Source organism: Mycteria americana, chromosome 1 (assembly GCF_035582795.1).
Source record: "Mycteria americana isolate JAX WOST 10 ecotype Jacksonville Zoo and Gardens chromosome 1, USCA_MyAme_1.0, whole genome shotgun sequence".
In the NCBI taxonomy this organism is placed as follows: domain Eukaryota; kingdom Metazoa; phylum Chordata; class Aves; order Ciconiiformes; family Ciconiidae; genus Mycteria; species Mycteria americana.
Window position 1 is genome coordinate 200,964,078 of NC_134365.1, and position 16,760 is coordinate 200,980,837.

The following is a 16,760-nucleotide window of genomic DNA, read 5'->3' on the forward strand; positions in this document are numbered from 1 at the left end:
GGACGCGCGGAGGTTGCGGCCGAGCTCGGAGCTGGGAGCGCCTGGGCCTGCTGCCGGGGCCCGCTCCGCGCCGCTCCGCCATGCTGGCCGGCTGCCGGCGGGTGCTGCCGGCGGCGCTGGGCCGGGCGCTGCAGGGCCGGGCGGCGAGGCCGGGCCGCCGGGCCGTCAGCACCAGCTGGTGCCCGGTGGGCGCCGCCTTCGATGCGAAGCAGCAGCAGCAGCTGGGCGGCAGCGCGGCGGGCAGGGAGACGGTGAGCGGCGGGAGGGGAGGGGCCTGCTGCGGGCAGGAGGCGGCCCTGGCTGCCGGCAGCCTTGCGCTTGGCTTGTCCTGTGCGTGATTTTTCATTTTAAAACTTTCAGATCGCGGCGGCGGGGACAGCCGGGCTGTTAGCAGAGGGTTAGGCGGTTACATCTTTGTAAGGGTTTATTTTGGTTCTAATGGACAAAACATGCTGTCTTCTGGACACGCCAGAGTTTGAAAATCACGGCCTTGTTTATGGAAACATTTGCTTAGAGCCTCAGCAGAGACCATATGAGTGTGTGTGTATATGTATATATATATATACATGCATTACCCCTTCCACTCTCAGCTCTTACCTGGCTGTGTCTTTTATAATCAGTCTGTGCCCTGCCAATGCACTTTGGCAGTGCTTCAAAATCAATTAGACTGCTGACATCCTCTTGCGTGGATATCGTTCTCGACATTCAGTTGCTTGTGGCAAAAAAGCATTTGTTTGCTGTGTTGGTGACACTTGGGCTTTTTGATTTATTTCTTTTTAGGGTGAGTCGGGTACGTTTGTTAATGAAGTCCTGGGTATCTAAACAAGTTCCTGGACAGCTTCAGATGTGTACTTTCAATGGCACAGTGCAGGCAGAATACTTACACCTGTAGCATCCCGGGGCTAGCCTGCGGACTCGGCTGTTCCTTCCATGGTGCCCAGCCTGGTGAAGCTGTTGAACGCTGGGACTAAGGGATTCAGTGAGGACAAATCTGACCTCTGTGTATAATCCAGCACTTGTTTGGGAAACTTTTCTTCTGGCTCTCCTGCCTCTGCAAGCACACTGGTATAAGTCTTGCTCCAGGAAATAATCCAGTTAAATATTGTGCATTTGCCTGGTCAAGGGAACAAGTTCTGGATTCGCTTGGCCCATAGAGAGGATGTAGAGTTCTTTGGGAATAAAGATGCGTATTTCAGGCTTGTAAAGAGGCTATGACAGGTAGGGTGTAAATGCTGAGGCCAAGCGAGACAATAATGCTGCAGCCGTGCAGTCACACCATTAAAGAGCACAGAGACCTGCACCAGGCTTCATTTTTTGTAATTTTAAAATTTTTATGTCAAACTTGGTGTCATATGGAAAAGGAACTCCATGGCTAATTTATCTCTAGCAGAAGATACCTCCTGTTCACAGAGGACTACATGCGCAGGAGGAGCTCCCTTGGGAGGGTGAATAGTGATGTAGGGCAGCAGGAGGACCAGGAGTTCGCTGGGACATTGCAGGACACTGCATCAGTGGGCTGAGGATCTGTGTGAAGGGACAGTCTTGACTCTTATACGGCAAGCATTATTGAAGGGTGGCGCGGTACATGTATGTTTGTGTGCACGTGTTTATATACACATGTATATATATATAAAAATATATTTTTCAGTGTTAATTTCAGTCCAGTTCCTGATCCCAAATAATAAATTAAAACATGGGAAGTGCGAGGAAAGGCTTTCTGTCTTAGGGTGGCCAGCTGATAGTAAGAGCATTAGGAAAAAAAAAGGCAGTGTTAGCAACAGCGACAGAAAGAAAATAGGAAAAAGCAACTCAGAATGTCCCAAATACTTACTTTAGGGGGTGCTTTTGCTTCAGAATATATGCTTTTACAGACAAGCTGTCAATTTGCAGCTTTTCATTTTAGTTGAATAAATACTTGTAAGCTACATGCAAGCGTGCAACTTGACTATAACACAAGGAGTTCGCAGAAGGTGCATTGTAAAGTGACTGGCCCGCAGATTTTCAAATCCAGATTGTGATTTTTAGATGCTGAAGTTAAATTTGGGAAGGGATGGATGTTGTGTGAAATCATGCACCTTGTACTGTTAGAGGCTGTAGTTGGGAGGTAAGGGGATGCTCATGTTGCAGTTGCAAAAGGAGTGTATTGCTTGCAGAGATGCTGTTTTATCTTAAATGAAATTTTTTTGCTGTTGTAGGTCTGTATCGTGGAACTTCTCTAGCAGATAGTGTTAGCAATTTTGTTTGATCTGCAGTAGGACCTCTTTAACTCTCTTCCACAAATGCAGAACATAACTGCTGTCTGTGTCTACCCTGCCCAATCAGTGTGTTTACCCTGCTGGACAGGGGCAGGCTTGGTAAGAACTTCAGGAATAAAACTGTTCATACCATAACATTTTTGAGTTGTTTCTGATCATTACTTTGGGATCTGGTTCCAGTATTTGGGGCTCATTTAATGAGCCTGAGACAACTGTCCTATTGCCTGCAATCCGTTGATATCTAGGGCTGCTGGCCAACTTGTTCACTGTTTTGACACTCCTGCCTAGTCCTCACATTCCTTGATAAGTCTCTTTTGCTTCAGAGGGATGATCTTCCCTCATTTCAGAATGTAAATGGACTTCCTATGATTTGTCTGGTGCCCATGCTTTGGAATCAAGATGAAAAATGCTTTGTGAAAAGGATGGTATAGGAGGTTATGGGGTGCAAGAGGAGAGTTTGTGAGGATTTGATGCTGAACTCTTAAGGTTTGCTGAGAACAGTCCTGGCTAAAAGAACCTCAGTGAGGTTTTGCTCTGGAAAATGAAGATGTTTTCATGTGATACCAGTGTCTTTGACTGATTTTGTGACTATTCTTGCTACAAAGACACTCATGTGGGAACATTTTAGTGAAGTGTCACAATATTGAGTCATGTTGGTAAAATTTTGTGATGATAATTCCATCCTGAAATAAAGGGGCAGAAATTGAGGACGGTAATAATGATGTGTTTTCATTGTGTTCTGCACTGCAGGGTCTGTTTGGTGTTCCAGAACTGAGCTGCCCAGAAGGATTTCAAGAAGCACAGGACAAAGCACTGCAAGAATCAGAACAGCTAGTCCAGAAGGCATGTTCAACACCACCTGGGCCAGAGACTGTAATGATCTTTGATGAGCTTTCAGATAGCTTGTGCAGAGTAGCAGACTTGGTAAGTTACTTTTTTTATTATTACTTGAAGCAATTTCTTTTAAACTGACTGACTTAATAAGCTTACACCATGTCGTTCCATTTTATGATTTTCTGCACTGCAGTAAATAGCAGATCAGCTCTGTGAAATTTTGTGTTAAGACAGAAAATTAAATTGATTGGAAGTTAATTACAAAGCCTTTCACTGAATGATAGGTAACTACAAATCCTGTCAAACTGTCCAGTTAATTTTAAGACAGATTTAAAAATATTGTAAAGGCCACAACAAGAAAAGTAACAGTGAAATCAGAATTGTATTTCTGCTGTAATATTAATACATAAGCTTTCCAGCGTCACTTACATTATGGAAAACAGGGGATTGCTCTCAAAGTTAAAGCTGGGGTTGCAATACACATGTTTTTAAGTTAGGAAAGTTTATAGGTGAAGGTCCATAAAGAACTTACAGATTAAAAGCAAGAGATAAAACTAAACAGTATCACTTTTTATTAACGCAAGAAAAAATGCAGGTATTTCCTAGATTGCAGTTTTTGTGGTCCACAGAATTACAGTACTTGGTCTGATATTCTGTATCACAAAATGTTAAGTTTAACAGAGCACTTCATATTGCTTTCTGGAAACTGTTTGCCTGAAGTATATCTTTTATCAAAGCATCACTCTTCATTTGAAGGAAGCGGACCCAATCTTCATACTGAAATCAGTTCTTAATAAATAGGTCATTGAGTTTTTTGACTTTGGCTTTCACATCTGAATTTCTCTGTGTATTTTCAGTTCTCAAATCTTGTTTCTTATTCTTTTCTAGATTCAAGACATCTTTTGTGCCAGGCACTTTTTCCTTCTGAAAGTACTTACATGCTCTGTCAAGTCACTAATTCTCCTTTTGTCTCTTATATTTTATATAGACTATGCCTAATTCCTCTTAATCAATCAATATCTGACTGAAAAACTAATGTCAGAATTCAATGGTCATAGTTTTGTATCAGTTTGCTGAGTTAAAATTACCTCCTACTTACTACTTTCAGGTTTATATGTTCAAAGATGCAGAGCTTGCAGAGCTCTGTCTAGAAGCAATTTGGTGATTGTTATCTGTTGGCAGAAATCTTGAGATCTGCCATTCAGCACCTATTCTGTCAGTATTATAGAGGATTTTAAACAGGGATTCTAAGAAGTAAAAATCTTAAGTGTATAATATTTGTAAGGTTGCCTTTTCAATCAAACTGTAATCATACTGTTAAACAAAGTCAAGCTTGTTTCATGTACTTTCTGTAAAATCACGCTGAATGTCTTCAATGTATTCCTAATCTTTAATTAAGTATACTCCTAATCTTTAATTCTTTATCATTTCAATGCCAGAAGCTCCCTGAATTCATGTTGGCAGTCATGGAAGCAGCTAGCTCCCCAGCCCCCTTTTAGCATCCTTCTAGCCTTCTGAACTCCTTTAATTATTTGGAGACTTACTAAAAATCAATAAGTCAAATAAAAACCCTGTTGTGAATCCAAAAGAACTTCTGGATTTTCTCTTTAAACATATTTCTTCCTACTAGGTAATGATGTCAAAGCATAACTTCATGGTCTATATACAAGAGTAAAAAGGGTTTGAAAACAAACCCTCTACGCACATTTGGTGGTGTGCTTTCTTCTTAACTCTGAATTTTAGTTTTAAAAATCTTTTGTAATAACATTTAAATACATTGGAGTATCTCTATGTTGTAAGGACTCTAAGATACACACCATACTAAAAATGTTTTTAAGAAGTGGATGGATTAAAGATATTTTTTGGGAAGAGACATTCACTGTCTGGTTTAATAGTTGTCAGCACAGTTTTCCAATAAGTTTTATTTTTTAGGAAAAAAAATGCAAATTCTGCAAATAGATTGCACAGAACTGTAGAAATAAATGTTAGTGTAAATGGAACTACTTGAGTGCAACTTTGTTTATAATTCAAGATTTTTTTATTTGCCTTTTTGCCTCACTGTTTTCTTCTACTACGTCAGGCTGATTTTGTGAAAATTGCCCATCCTGACTTTGCATTCAGAGAGGCTGCTGAAGAAGCTTGCAGGAACATTGGTACCGTGGTAGAGAAGTAAGTTTTCTTCTTTTTTTTTTTTTTTTGCTATTTCCATATGCATCTTTAAAAATTACTGCATGATCATCTATGAAAACAGCAATCAACAAAAAAATATGTAGGAAGGATTTGCACATGAGAACAAAGTGTCAGTCTTGCTGTTACAGATATTTAAGGATTAGCATCGTTACAGTATCTCATGAAGGGTTATTCTATTTTAGTTTCAGTTTATGTTCTGAACAGTTTTTAAGTTATCAACTGACTCCATGTCGCTGAAACCCGTCCAAGATTCAAAGCTACATTTCTCTGGGACTGGTGACAGTTAACTAGCTGTTGTAAAGCATATGTACAAAATGCTAATTTGTTTTTAAGATTTAAGCTGTTATATTTCACAACACTTTTTCTTGTGGTTTGCCAACCCCTTGAATTCCAGCCAGTGAGTGGGATATGTGAAAGGACAGTCTCCCGTTAAAATGAGTGTTTGAGGATGTGTCTGTCTGGGGCTGTGATATATGCCTGGTCTACCCTGGCATGTCTGTGCTTTATTTAAAACCCCATTTCACAGAACACGTTCTTAAAGACTTGTGTTTCTGAAGTTTGGCTCTTCTTCGGGTCTTTTTTTTTTTTTTTTTAAATATCTTAAAACCTAAATCCTGAAAGTTACCTCTGTGGACCTTGACTACAGTGCACTGATTTGCTTCTCTTCTGCTCTTGCTGCTGAGAAGGTGGAAAGGAGGGATCTTTAATTTCCAAATACAGTGTTCTTTCAGTATCTTCCCTTCCTGTGTAGAGTAGCCTTCTTAAGTGAAAGCTTTACGAAGCAGTACTGTGAAGGTGACCCAGAGTCTGCTGCTTCCCTCAGGATTCCTAATAACAGTGGAGGCACTGAATGGTGGACCTGGTGACCCACAGTAAGTTGGAGAGGCAATGAAGCCTTTTGTACTCGGAGGAGGACAGCAGTGCATCAGTTTGTTTAGTAAGCCTTGTGACTAACATAGCTGGCTAAAAAGAGAATTCTAAGATTAAATTCAGCAGAAACTGTTGCTGTGGTCTTGCCAGCATGTTTGGGAAACCTTTCACTTGAAACTGGATTTTTCAAGACTTAGATTGAGCACACAATCTATAACAATATGACTTTAATATCTGAATACCTCTTCAGATTTAAAATTTGTAGAAAGAAGAAAGTATTCACAAATTAACCTGAAGGGTTCATAAACTATTGTAAATGCTTAAAGCTAGCTATTGTTGAATGTTTATTTTCATGGGCAAATGGTATCCCTCAGGAACTAATGATACATATCTGCTTTTAGCCACTTTTTGACAGAATGCTGGGCTTCTTATTTAGCACCTTCTGTACAGAGCCTTTTCTGAAGTACAGGCATGATGCATTGTCTTCTTCTGTCTCTGAATAGGGTATTGGTAATGATGAAGTTCATTTTACAAATGGGGCTGCAGAGGCTTCCTGCATCTCAGCTGATTTAAGCAGTTAGTCTTCAAGACTGTCAGACTGGGGGCTGCTGCCCACCGCAGCTATGCTGATGTGTACACTTGTGTTTCATTCCCCACTGTGATTCCCACGCAATAATCCCGGTTGACATACATGCTTGTAGTTAACATGCCAGCAAATCTGAGGGACATAGTATTGTCTGGCACAGGGACAGTGATGAGCATCTGGAGATGTTCTGGGGATAGCATGCTCTTAGTCTGCTTCAAATGGCAGCCAGCAGCACATTTATCTGATGGCAAACTTGAGCACAGGTTTTCCTTTAGTGGAGTCCTTTCAAAATAAGGATTAGAAAACAGTTCTCCCACCTTTATGCTCTCACCATGATTATCTTTGTGCATAAAAAATAAGCTGTCTGTCTTAGACTTGCTTGTATTTGCCACAAAATACCATCCAGAAATATTTTCCTACTGGATGACAAGACTTGTTTCTATGCCAGTTTGTCCACGCATGCTTTGTATACAAATTTTGTAGTTTTTAAGGGTGGTTGTGAATCAGAAAGCATTTTGAAAATACAGTCCTTGGTTTTTAATGTTGTTTCTGTAAATATTAAGCCTTCGAATGAGTAATATCAAGAGACTGAAATATTAGTGTTCGTTACTAATGTGTGATCCTTTTACTCTGTATCTTTCCAGATTAAATACAGATGTTGAGCTGTGTCAGAGTTTGAGACGTCTGCTAGCTGATGAAATTGTTATGAGTTCCCTAGATCCAGAAACCAGGTACTTAATAATGCTTATAGATTTAGATTTTTTATTGCTCCTTATTGTGCTTAGATTTTGTGTTTTGTTAAATTAATTAATACAACTGGAAAACATACCACATCTCTGTTACTAATTTATTAGTCACTACTAAATTACCTGCACAGGAGTTAGGAAGTTTGTAGTTGTGTAGTCTTGGAGGATGCCTCTGTGACTGTAGAGCACAAGATATATTTAAGCTGAATAACTGAGATCTGCAAAAACAAAAAAATGAGAACTTAAGATTTTCTTCAATAACGCCAGTTTGATTAAAATGAGGTGCTGTACTGTGGTGTATATATCAGTGTTTTTAGCAATAACAGTAGGGAACAGACTATATAACTTGATTTCAGTTTATAGAAACTTACATATTTCAAAATCAGATTATTTATTTAAAGCTTACTTTATGATTGCTGTAAAATGTTTTATTAGCTGCTTATTCAGTTACAGTTTTGAATTATTTCTTCACTGACATGGTTAGACAAGCTTCATGTTTGAGTAAGTTACTTCCTTCTTCCTTCTTTCCCCACAATCAGCGATGTTAGATTTGAAGAGGTCTTTTTCTGATCTGTTAGAATAAATGAAGTGTCCAATTTGTGAAAATTACCTTTTTAATTTGTTAAACATCTAGATTAATGTACTGGAATTATTTTGAAGGATATTTTCAATGCAGATGACTAAAATAACTACAAAGGAAAAATCCTATTTCACTGAGTAAACTGTTAAGGTTCTAAAACATAGGAAGTCTGTGTCCATAATAACAATGCTCATATAACTGTGTTGTTATTCTCTGTAAAAGACATGAAAATAACTACTAAGGGCAAAATCTGTTAAGAAATTATGCTTACTATCAAATGAGGCTGTTTTAACGGGGATTTACTGTATTTTTAGGCGAGTGGCAGAACTTTTTATGTTTGATTTTGAGATCAGTGGCATTCATTTGGATGAAGAAAAGGTAATTTTTGGCTACAATATATGAACAGAAATTTGCCTGACTACCAAAGACCAGATAATGAAACATGTGGGACATGAATCATGTGATTCTGGGCCAGTTTGTCCTCCAAGATTCCCATTGTCCTCTGTGGAATTTTGTCTTCTCAGAAGTGATTAATTTTGTCCATTTTAAATCACTTCTAAAGTGTTTTTTAATGTTGTTTTAGATATTAGTTGGCTGTTCTTCCCAGTTTGGCCCTCATCATTCCTCTATCTGTTCTGAAGAGTTATAAACAAGACCTGGGATCCTGCTTTCTTTGATTGGTGTCTGCATCAGATATTTAAAATAGCTGCTTAGCTGTCTGAACAACCTATTTACAGAGGGGAAAAAGCAGCACTCCGTGCACTGTGATGACAGGTTAATCGAGTAGACTGTTTTAGAAGGGATCAGGTGTGTGTCCAGGCTCTCCTTTGGTGCTCACATAACCAGAAGTTGTAAATCTTGTTCAAAATTGGATGTCTGGGCATGGTCTGATTACTTCTCGTGGAGCTTTTACATGCTTTTGCAGTAGTTAGCGATGGATTTGCCAAAACCATCAGCTTTCACCATGCTTTGCAGTACGATTGCTCTGTTGGATGTCTGTTCATAGCTCATGTCCATCTATAAAGTTAATACCTTGTTTATATGAGTCATCCCCTCCAAAAAGATCTGTACAAAGGCTCTTTTACCAGATTTATGTGGTAAAGTTACTCTGAAGATCATGGTTGTGAAGGTGTTTTGTGATCTGGAAAATGCTTCTAGAATATATTTTTGCAATTACTTTGTACAAAGAACAACTCTGAAACTTGGACTCTGGGTTTTATTTCTGATTTGACTATTGATTCTATGGTTCTTCATCCCCTTTCAGTTACAATTTCACTTGCCCCCTTATTTTTGCACGTTTTCCTCTTCCTCCCCTGCCTATTCCACTTTTCTTCTGTTGCTTGCTGCTCAGTGTTTCTTTTGAATTCTCATTTCAGACTTTAGAAATCCTTCACTGTTGTAAGTTGAAATTTACTTCTGCTATAAAGAAGTTCTGCTTTTTAAAATAAAACTCAAAAGATGTGTTTTAAATAATAAAGGTGGAATGGGAGGACAGAGATCTGCAGGTTTTATCGTTCTTTGGACTTTACAAGTATGCTGTATCTGTACCTTCAGCCTTTTCTTCTGAGCTATGAACCCACAGGCAATAGAGAGCATACTCTACTAACATGAGCAAGTTCACTGAACCAAATCTTACAGTAAGGTTAAATGTGTGAAATACTGTAATGATGGTGATAAAACCCTAAATCACAAACTCCTCAGGGAAAGGTTGAAATACAATAAATGCTTTATGGTCTCCAGAAAATAGTGCAATACAAACAGTAACAAGAGAACTGTAATTCTGTATCTATTTCAGGATGCTAGTAGGATTTAACCGTCTCACTGATGCTTCTGTTTTTCTCCTCTGTGTTTTACATAGCAATCATATTAGGCATAGTTTTACAAATGCTTTCCAAGTAGCTAGCAAAGCTCCACTGTACATTTTCTTACTGTAGAAACATAGGCATTTTATTTCAAATTTCAATCCTGTATGAAATTGTAGAGCAATTGTATGATCATCTGATCTTGTTGACTTCAGCACTACATTAGGATTTTGTTGATGCTGTAGGTCTAATCTTAAATGTTGTATTTTCGGCTTCATTTTTGGAAAAGCCCTTTAAGGTTTTAGAAACTTTGAGTTCTGCTTGTACTATGTCTGAAGATATTATGTATTTTGTACTTTATTTTTCTTACAGCGTAAAAAGGCAGTCAGCCTCAATGTCAGAATACTGGATTTATGTAACGAATTTCTGACAGGAACTCACCTTCCCAACAAGATTGACAAACATGTTTTGCCAGAGCATATTCGGTATAATTTTACAGCTGAAGGCAATTACTTACAAGTTGCTGGACTGCATGCTGATTGTCCCGACGATCTGGTGTGTATTCCTCTAGTTTGCTTTGGCATGCTCTATAACATAAGTGCATATCAGTTATTTTACTTGTTATTGAGGCAAATGCATGTGGTTTATGATTATGATGTTATGACTAACAAGGAAGGACTGTTGTAGAACATAATAATCAATGGCAGCCTTGGCTGTAGCAGCTATGAAATAATGGAGGTGAAGATCCTGGAAGGACTGAGGAAGAACAGGGGCAGAATACAGACCCTGGATTTCAGGCAAGCAGACTTCAGCTAGTTCAACTCCCAGCTAAACTGGGAGTTGGGATCTCATGGGATGCAGCTCTGAAGGGTAAAGGAGCTCAAGAAAGCTGGCAGTTCTTTAAAGGTAGCATTGTCCAAGCACACGAGGATACTAAGATACTCAGTATCAGTGCATCCCCGTCCTTAGAAAGCCAAGCAGATGTATCGGGAACCAGGCTTGGCAAGCAATGAACTCATGGCAAAGCTTCATCTCCAAAAGGGAGCAGACATGAGGTGGAAGCAGGTACAAGATACAAGGGAGGAATTCAGAAATATTGCCTGTACATGTAGGGATGATGTCAGGAAGGCCAAAGCTCAACTGCAGTTGAGACTTGCAAGGGACGTCAAAGGCAACAAGAGCAGCAGCTACTGCTGCATTAGTACTAAAAGGCTGGACAAGGAAGAGGTGGGCTCAGTGCTGAGTCAGGTGGGTGACTTAGTGGCAGCAGACACAGGTAAGGCTGAGATGCTGATTGCTTTCTTTGCCTCAGTGTTCACTAATGAGTTCTCTCAGCCCACTGTGCTTAGTGCAAGGGTTCAAAGAGAAGAACAACCAGCAGTAGATGAGGAGCCAGTTTGGGATTACTTGAGAGAACTCAACCTGTACGAGTCCTTGGGACCACACAGGCTGCATCCAAGGGTCCAGAGAGAACTGGAGATAGTCCTTGAAGGGCGTGTTGTCTTTGGTAGGCTGTGCAGATCAGGGAAGAACCCCAATGGCTGATGGGTTCCACTCACCTTCAGAAAGGCCAAAACCCACCAAATTGGGGAACTACAGGCAACTTAACTTCACTTTGGTCCCTAGCAACGTTATGGAGCAATCCAAGTTAGGATATTGCAGTCTGGATTGGGGGACAACCAGATAGGTAAAAAAACTAATTTCATGATCAGACTCAGAGAGTAGTGATTGAAGTGTTGTACTCTACTGGAAGGCTGGTAATGAAAGAAGTGTTGCAGGCGTCTGTCCTGGGACCTCTCCTGTTAATGTCTTTATCAGTGAGCTAGAGGAAGTGACAGAGTGCTTGCCTACCAGATTTGCAGGTGATAGCAAATTGGGAGGAACAGTTGATACACTGAAGGGCAGGGCTGACATTCAGAGTGGCCTGGAAGCTGAGGGAGTGGTCCAATGGGAACCTTATAGAATTCCAGAAGGACAAATGTGAAGTCCTGCACCTGTGAAGGGAGAATTCCTGGCAATAGTACAAGCTGGGACTGCCTGGCTGGGTCTGATATATGGAAAAGGCCTGGAAGGCTGGTGAGCAGCAAGCTGAGCATGAGCCAGCAGTGACCCTGGCAGCAAAGAAGGCCAACAGCATCCTGGACTGCATGAACAAGGGCAGAGCCAGAGACTGAGGGAAGAGATTATAGCCCTTTACTCATCAGTCTTTAGGAGTGACTTCAATGGAGGCCACCAAGATGACCAGGAACTGGAGTGCTTGTGCTGTGAAGAGAGGCTGAGGGATCTGGGCTTGTCTGCCCTGTAGCAGAGGTGGCTTTGGGGGGGACCCTGACAGCAGCCTGCCAGTTCATGTGAGGGTATCATGGAGGAGCATGACAGGAGGACAAGTGGCAGCAGGCAAAAGTTGAAGTGAGAAATGCCAACTGGAAAGGTTTTTTCTGATGACGATACCCAAGCAGTGAAACAGAGAGGTCATGCTGTCTCCCCCATCTGTGCAGGGTTTCAGGACCTGACTAGAAAAAGCTTTGTGCAACTTGGTCTTACCTCATAGCCGACCCTGCTTTGTGCAGGAGGTTGGATTAGAGACCTCCTGAGGTCCCATCCAACCTGAATTATCCTGAATAATCTTATTTTAGTTATTGGTAATGATGCTTTTCTAAAAAGTATTCATGTAGAGTTTGTTTATAAATTGAAAATTAATTTAGAGTCTTTGAAATGTGACAGTGGTTCCCGAGTCTTTTAGATATGACTCTAGGATCGGGAGTGTTTACAACACTCAAGTGTTCTGTTTTCACTTACAGTTAAATAATTGAGGTGACTTTGAAATCTTGTTTATCACAAAAAAGAGAAAAGCTTACTGTGGTAGAACCCAAACTATAATGTTTATTTTCTTTAAGAAATTAAAAATGAATTAAATTATGGCACTGATAGGATGTAAATAAAGGAATAATACTCATTGCATGTCATCTATAAACTCTTGTCCTGAAAATAGGGTGATCTGTAGAATCGCTACTGAAGCTACGAGTGATATATCAATTAAAGAATGCAGTTCTCTGAGTCAGATCTTTGGAGAGACTCTTTGGAAATCATATAATTTAGGTTGGAAGGGACCTCTGGAGCTTGTCAGTTTGAGTCTGATCCTGTTCAGAGCAGGATCAAGTAGATCAGATTTCTCAGTGACATGTCCAGTTGAGTTTTTAACACTTTCCAAGGATGGAGATTCCATTACTTCTCCGGGCAGCCTGTTTGACCACCCTCACTATTATTTTTTTTTTCCTGATACCAAACTGGAATTTTTCGTCTTCCAGCTTGTGTCCATTACATCTCCTCCTCTTGCTCTGCACCTCCAAGAACAGTCTGGCTGCATGTTCTCTATGCTCTACTGCTAAGTAGGTAAAGATTAAGATCTCCTTTGAGCTTTTTCTTCTTTAGGCTGGACAAACCCAGCTCTCTCAGCCTCCATTCTGTATCATGTGCTCCAGCCCCCAAACATCTTGGTGGTCCTACGCTGGACCCACTCCACTATGTCGGTGTTTTTCTTGTCCTGCGGAACCCAAATCTGGACATTGTACTCCAAATGTAGTCTGGACAGTACCAGGTAGAGGGAAGCAATCACATCCGTGGACCAGATGGCTGTACTCTTTCTAATGGAGCTCCGTATGCTGTTGGCCTTTGCTGCAAAGACATACTGCTGAACCATGTTCAAGGAAAGGGAATCATCTCACTTACTTTATTTGCTTTTTTTAAATGAAAGCCTGGTAGAACAGAACAGGTATGAAATTACTTGTGAATTATTATAGTCATGTTTTTTATAAACCCAGGATCTGCATTCTTGTTGAAGATATTATCCAAGGAAGAAGCTTATTTCAAATGAAGACAAGCATAAGTTGTTGCTGGATTTCTCAAGGCTATTCCATATGTACAAAATAAAGATTATCTTCAATTGGTTTGTGAAACACAAAAAGCATTTTACCAAATTTTCTGAGGCTTGAGGTGATTTTTTTTTTTTTGAGAGTTATGAAAAAATCCATACAAACCAGAAATAGGAGAAAGACTGATTGTCCGTGGGCAGATGGGTGACTAGTAGCTTGGTACTTCAAAAGAAATAAGGCTTTTCTCTTCCTTTTTTCTCTCCCCTGACCCTGTCTCTGGTTCTTATCAGATCCTTCCATAAGCCAGCTTAACTGACATGCAGAGAACAATCTGTCTTTCTTTTGGGTTTATTTTCAGAAGTTTTAGTGAGTTAAGACAGCCCACAGCATGGTCTGAGAAGCACAGATCTCAGCAGAAGGAGGGAGGCAGTGAGCAGAGAGGGGACTGTTGGCAGGAGTAGAGAACAGGACCCTTTTTGGTAGTCTTGTTCTGTTGGGTTGTCTCATTGCATTTCCTTATTCCATCTTTAATGGATAAGAGAGCCGTTATTGTCAGGCAGTCGTAATTACTATCGTTAAAAGGCTTTAGGCCTTTTCCCAACAATATCACTGAAATACAACTGTAATGCCAGATCTTCAATTGCGTCACTTGTTTCCCTTAAAAATTGCACTGTAGTAATGTGACCTTTTTATTTTTCTTGTGTTAGGTGCGAGAAGCTGCTTATAAGATTTTTCTTTACCCAAATGCTGAGCAGTTGAGCTGTTTAGAAGAATTGCTTGCTAGCCGAAACAGTCTGGCACAGTTGGTTGGGTATGACACCTTTGCCCACAGGGCTCTTCAAGGAACAATGGCCAAAAATCCAGGTATAAAGGCACATGTGGAAGGACATGCTGAGAAATCAAATGCACTGCGTTAGGTATGAGGTCAAAAGTTGTTAGTTTCTTTTGCTGAGTTTATACATACTTCTTCTAGTGAAGAAGTACGTTTTGCTGTATGCAATTTTTTTTGCTGTATGCAAATTTCATACGTTTTGCTGTATGCAATACTCTTGCTTGCTATAAATGGCAATACTCACTGAGTAGGAACCAGTGTTTTTGTTCAGAATCAATGCTCACTCCTTAGATTACGAAGTTGCCATTATCCCAGCATGTAACAAAGTAAATGTGGTACTAAATTCTCTTGAAATGATGGCACAGTGGTCAACGGAGTAGTTTGTTGTTCTAAAAAGAACTTTGTTGTTCTAAGGGAGCTTGTTTTGTTTGGAATGTTTTGATGTAAACTTAACATCTTTGAAGGGAACAAATCACTTTCTTAATTTTTTTTTCCCCATTTTACTTCTAGAGACAGTAAGACAGTTTCTGGAGAAGCTTTCTGACCAGTTGTCTAAAAGGTATGTCTTTTTCACTAGGTTACTTTTCTAACCATACTCTTTATTTCAAGAACAGAGGGACTTGTGCAGTAGTAAGTCAGTCAGTGCTGCTTATTATATGCTCTGATGAAACAAAAAGCAAGACTTTCTCAGGGTTTTGAGGGGAGCTGTTGGCTTAGAATAAATTCTGTGTCTATGATCAGAGAACACCCAGGACTGAATGCAACAAGTGATGTGCCAAGAAACGCAGGCAACAGCAAACAAGAAGACCAAGTTTAAGTGGTGAAGAACACCTCTCCTGGTTTTCTTCCCTTACACACAACTCCATATATTTTACATCTATAAGCAAATTCCCCTGTTTGTCCTTCCTTAGTTCAACACAGCACAAAACAGTTTCATCACTATGTATAAATGAGGTGTATTGTAAGAAAGAAAATGCTTTGGAGGTGTACAACCAGAGTAAGAGGGACTTGATTTGAAGGTAACTGAATGACAGAAGCAGAACAAAAAGGTTATTTTACCGAAGTGTATGGGCTTGCCATTTTATAGATGGGCATTAGATGGGCATTATAGATGGGCCCATCTGATGATGGGCATTTTCTTAGGATGGAGTATTATTGTGTACTGTATTCCATTGCTCAAAAATCTTTCATTAACACTTTAATCATAAAAATATTTTCTAGAACTCAAAAAGATTTTGAAATGATGACAAAGATGAAAATGAAGCTCAACCCCCAGAATTCAGTAAGTTAAATTTTCATGTGTCGTTTCTGGTTTGTTTCTTTTTAAAAATACAGTATAAGCTAACCTTGTTCTACAAGAAAAATTAACTTTATTTTAGTGTACAACACATAGTATAATTAGAAAGAGAAACTGTCTTCTGGCTTCAAATGCTTTTTGACTGCTTAGCTGCTATTTGTATTAAAACCAAACATTGAGTGTGGTATAGCTGTTGGTTTATACAAAATGATACTGAGATAACCAAAGCATAAAGTGGTGAAAGTGAATATTACTTTGTTTTGAATTAATTGACTCATTTGAAAAATAAAGGCTGTACTTTAGGTTAGATGCATGTCCAGTTTGTATACTGTATTGTATGTATGCTAATTCTGTACATAACTAGGTTTATCTTTTTATTTGAATTGAGTGTATTTCTTGAAATCTGGTATGAAGTCCTATTATATATTTGAATAAGAAGTACCATCTTGAAGCAAATGTAAAAAAAAAAAGGTTTCAAGTTATGATATGTGATGCTATTTCTGATGATGTTTTTAGCACTGAATGTTTCCCAGTAGGTTTTGAAGGTATGTGACTTGTCAAAACTGCAAAAATATTCAAAGTAAACAAAACCTTTACTTTGGGTTCACTTGTTGTCCATTATTGTAATTACATGCTGGAATTCTCTTTCAGAAGCTGATGCCGTGGGATCACCCTTACTACAGTGGCGTCCTTCGTGCTGAGAGGTAAGCTCCTTATGTTCATGATTGTAATGTAAATAAGTGTCTTTATTTCATTCCTTGCCATAAGGATAGAGAAAGCCCTCAATGTAAACAGGATTTCCTTCTTTGAAGATGTACTTCAATATGAAAAAATAAAGAGTATCTGGTGGGGCAGTTGTTTGTAACATTTCTTAGTTACTGCTGGAATGCCTGTAG

The 16,760-nt window shown here is 39.6% G+C and overlaps 1 protein-coding gene across 3 annotated transcripts in view; it reads left to right on the forward strand.

The window, feature by feature from the left end:
• The window catches only part of MIPEP (mitochondrial intermediate peptidase), a 79,542-nt gene continuing 62,782 nt past the window's right edge, over nt 1-16,760 (forward strand). For all 3 annotated transcript variants that reach the window (XM_075490889.1, XM_075490890.1, XM_075490891.1), the window contains exons 1-10: nt 1-251; nt 3,006-3,179; nt 5,170-5,258; nt 7,380-7,466; nt 8,376-8,439; nt 10,236-10,418; nt 14,443-14,599; nt 15,078-15,126; nt 15,789-15,849; nt 16,516-16,568. In XM_075490889.1, coding sequence (XP_075347004.1) covers nt 81-251; nt 3,006-3,179; nt 5,170-5,258; nt 7,380-7,466; nt 8,376-8,439; nt 10,236-10,418; nt 14,443-14,599; nt 15,078-15,126; nt 15,789-15,849; nt 16,516-16,568 — 1,088 coding nt within the window. In that variant the 5' untranslated portion in view covers nt 1-80. The remainder of the gene's footprint in view (nt 252-3,005; nt 3,180-5,169; nt 5,259-7,379; nt 7,467-8,375; nt 8,440-10,235; nt 10,419-14,442; nt 14,600-15,077; nt 15,127-15,788; nt 15,850-16,515; nt 16,569-16,760) is intronic.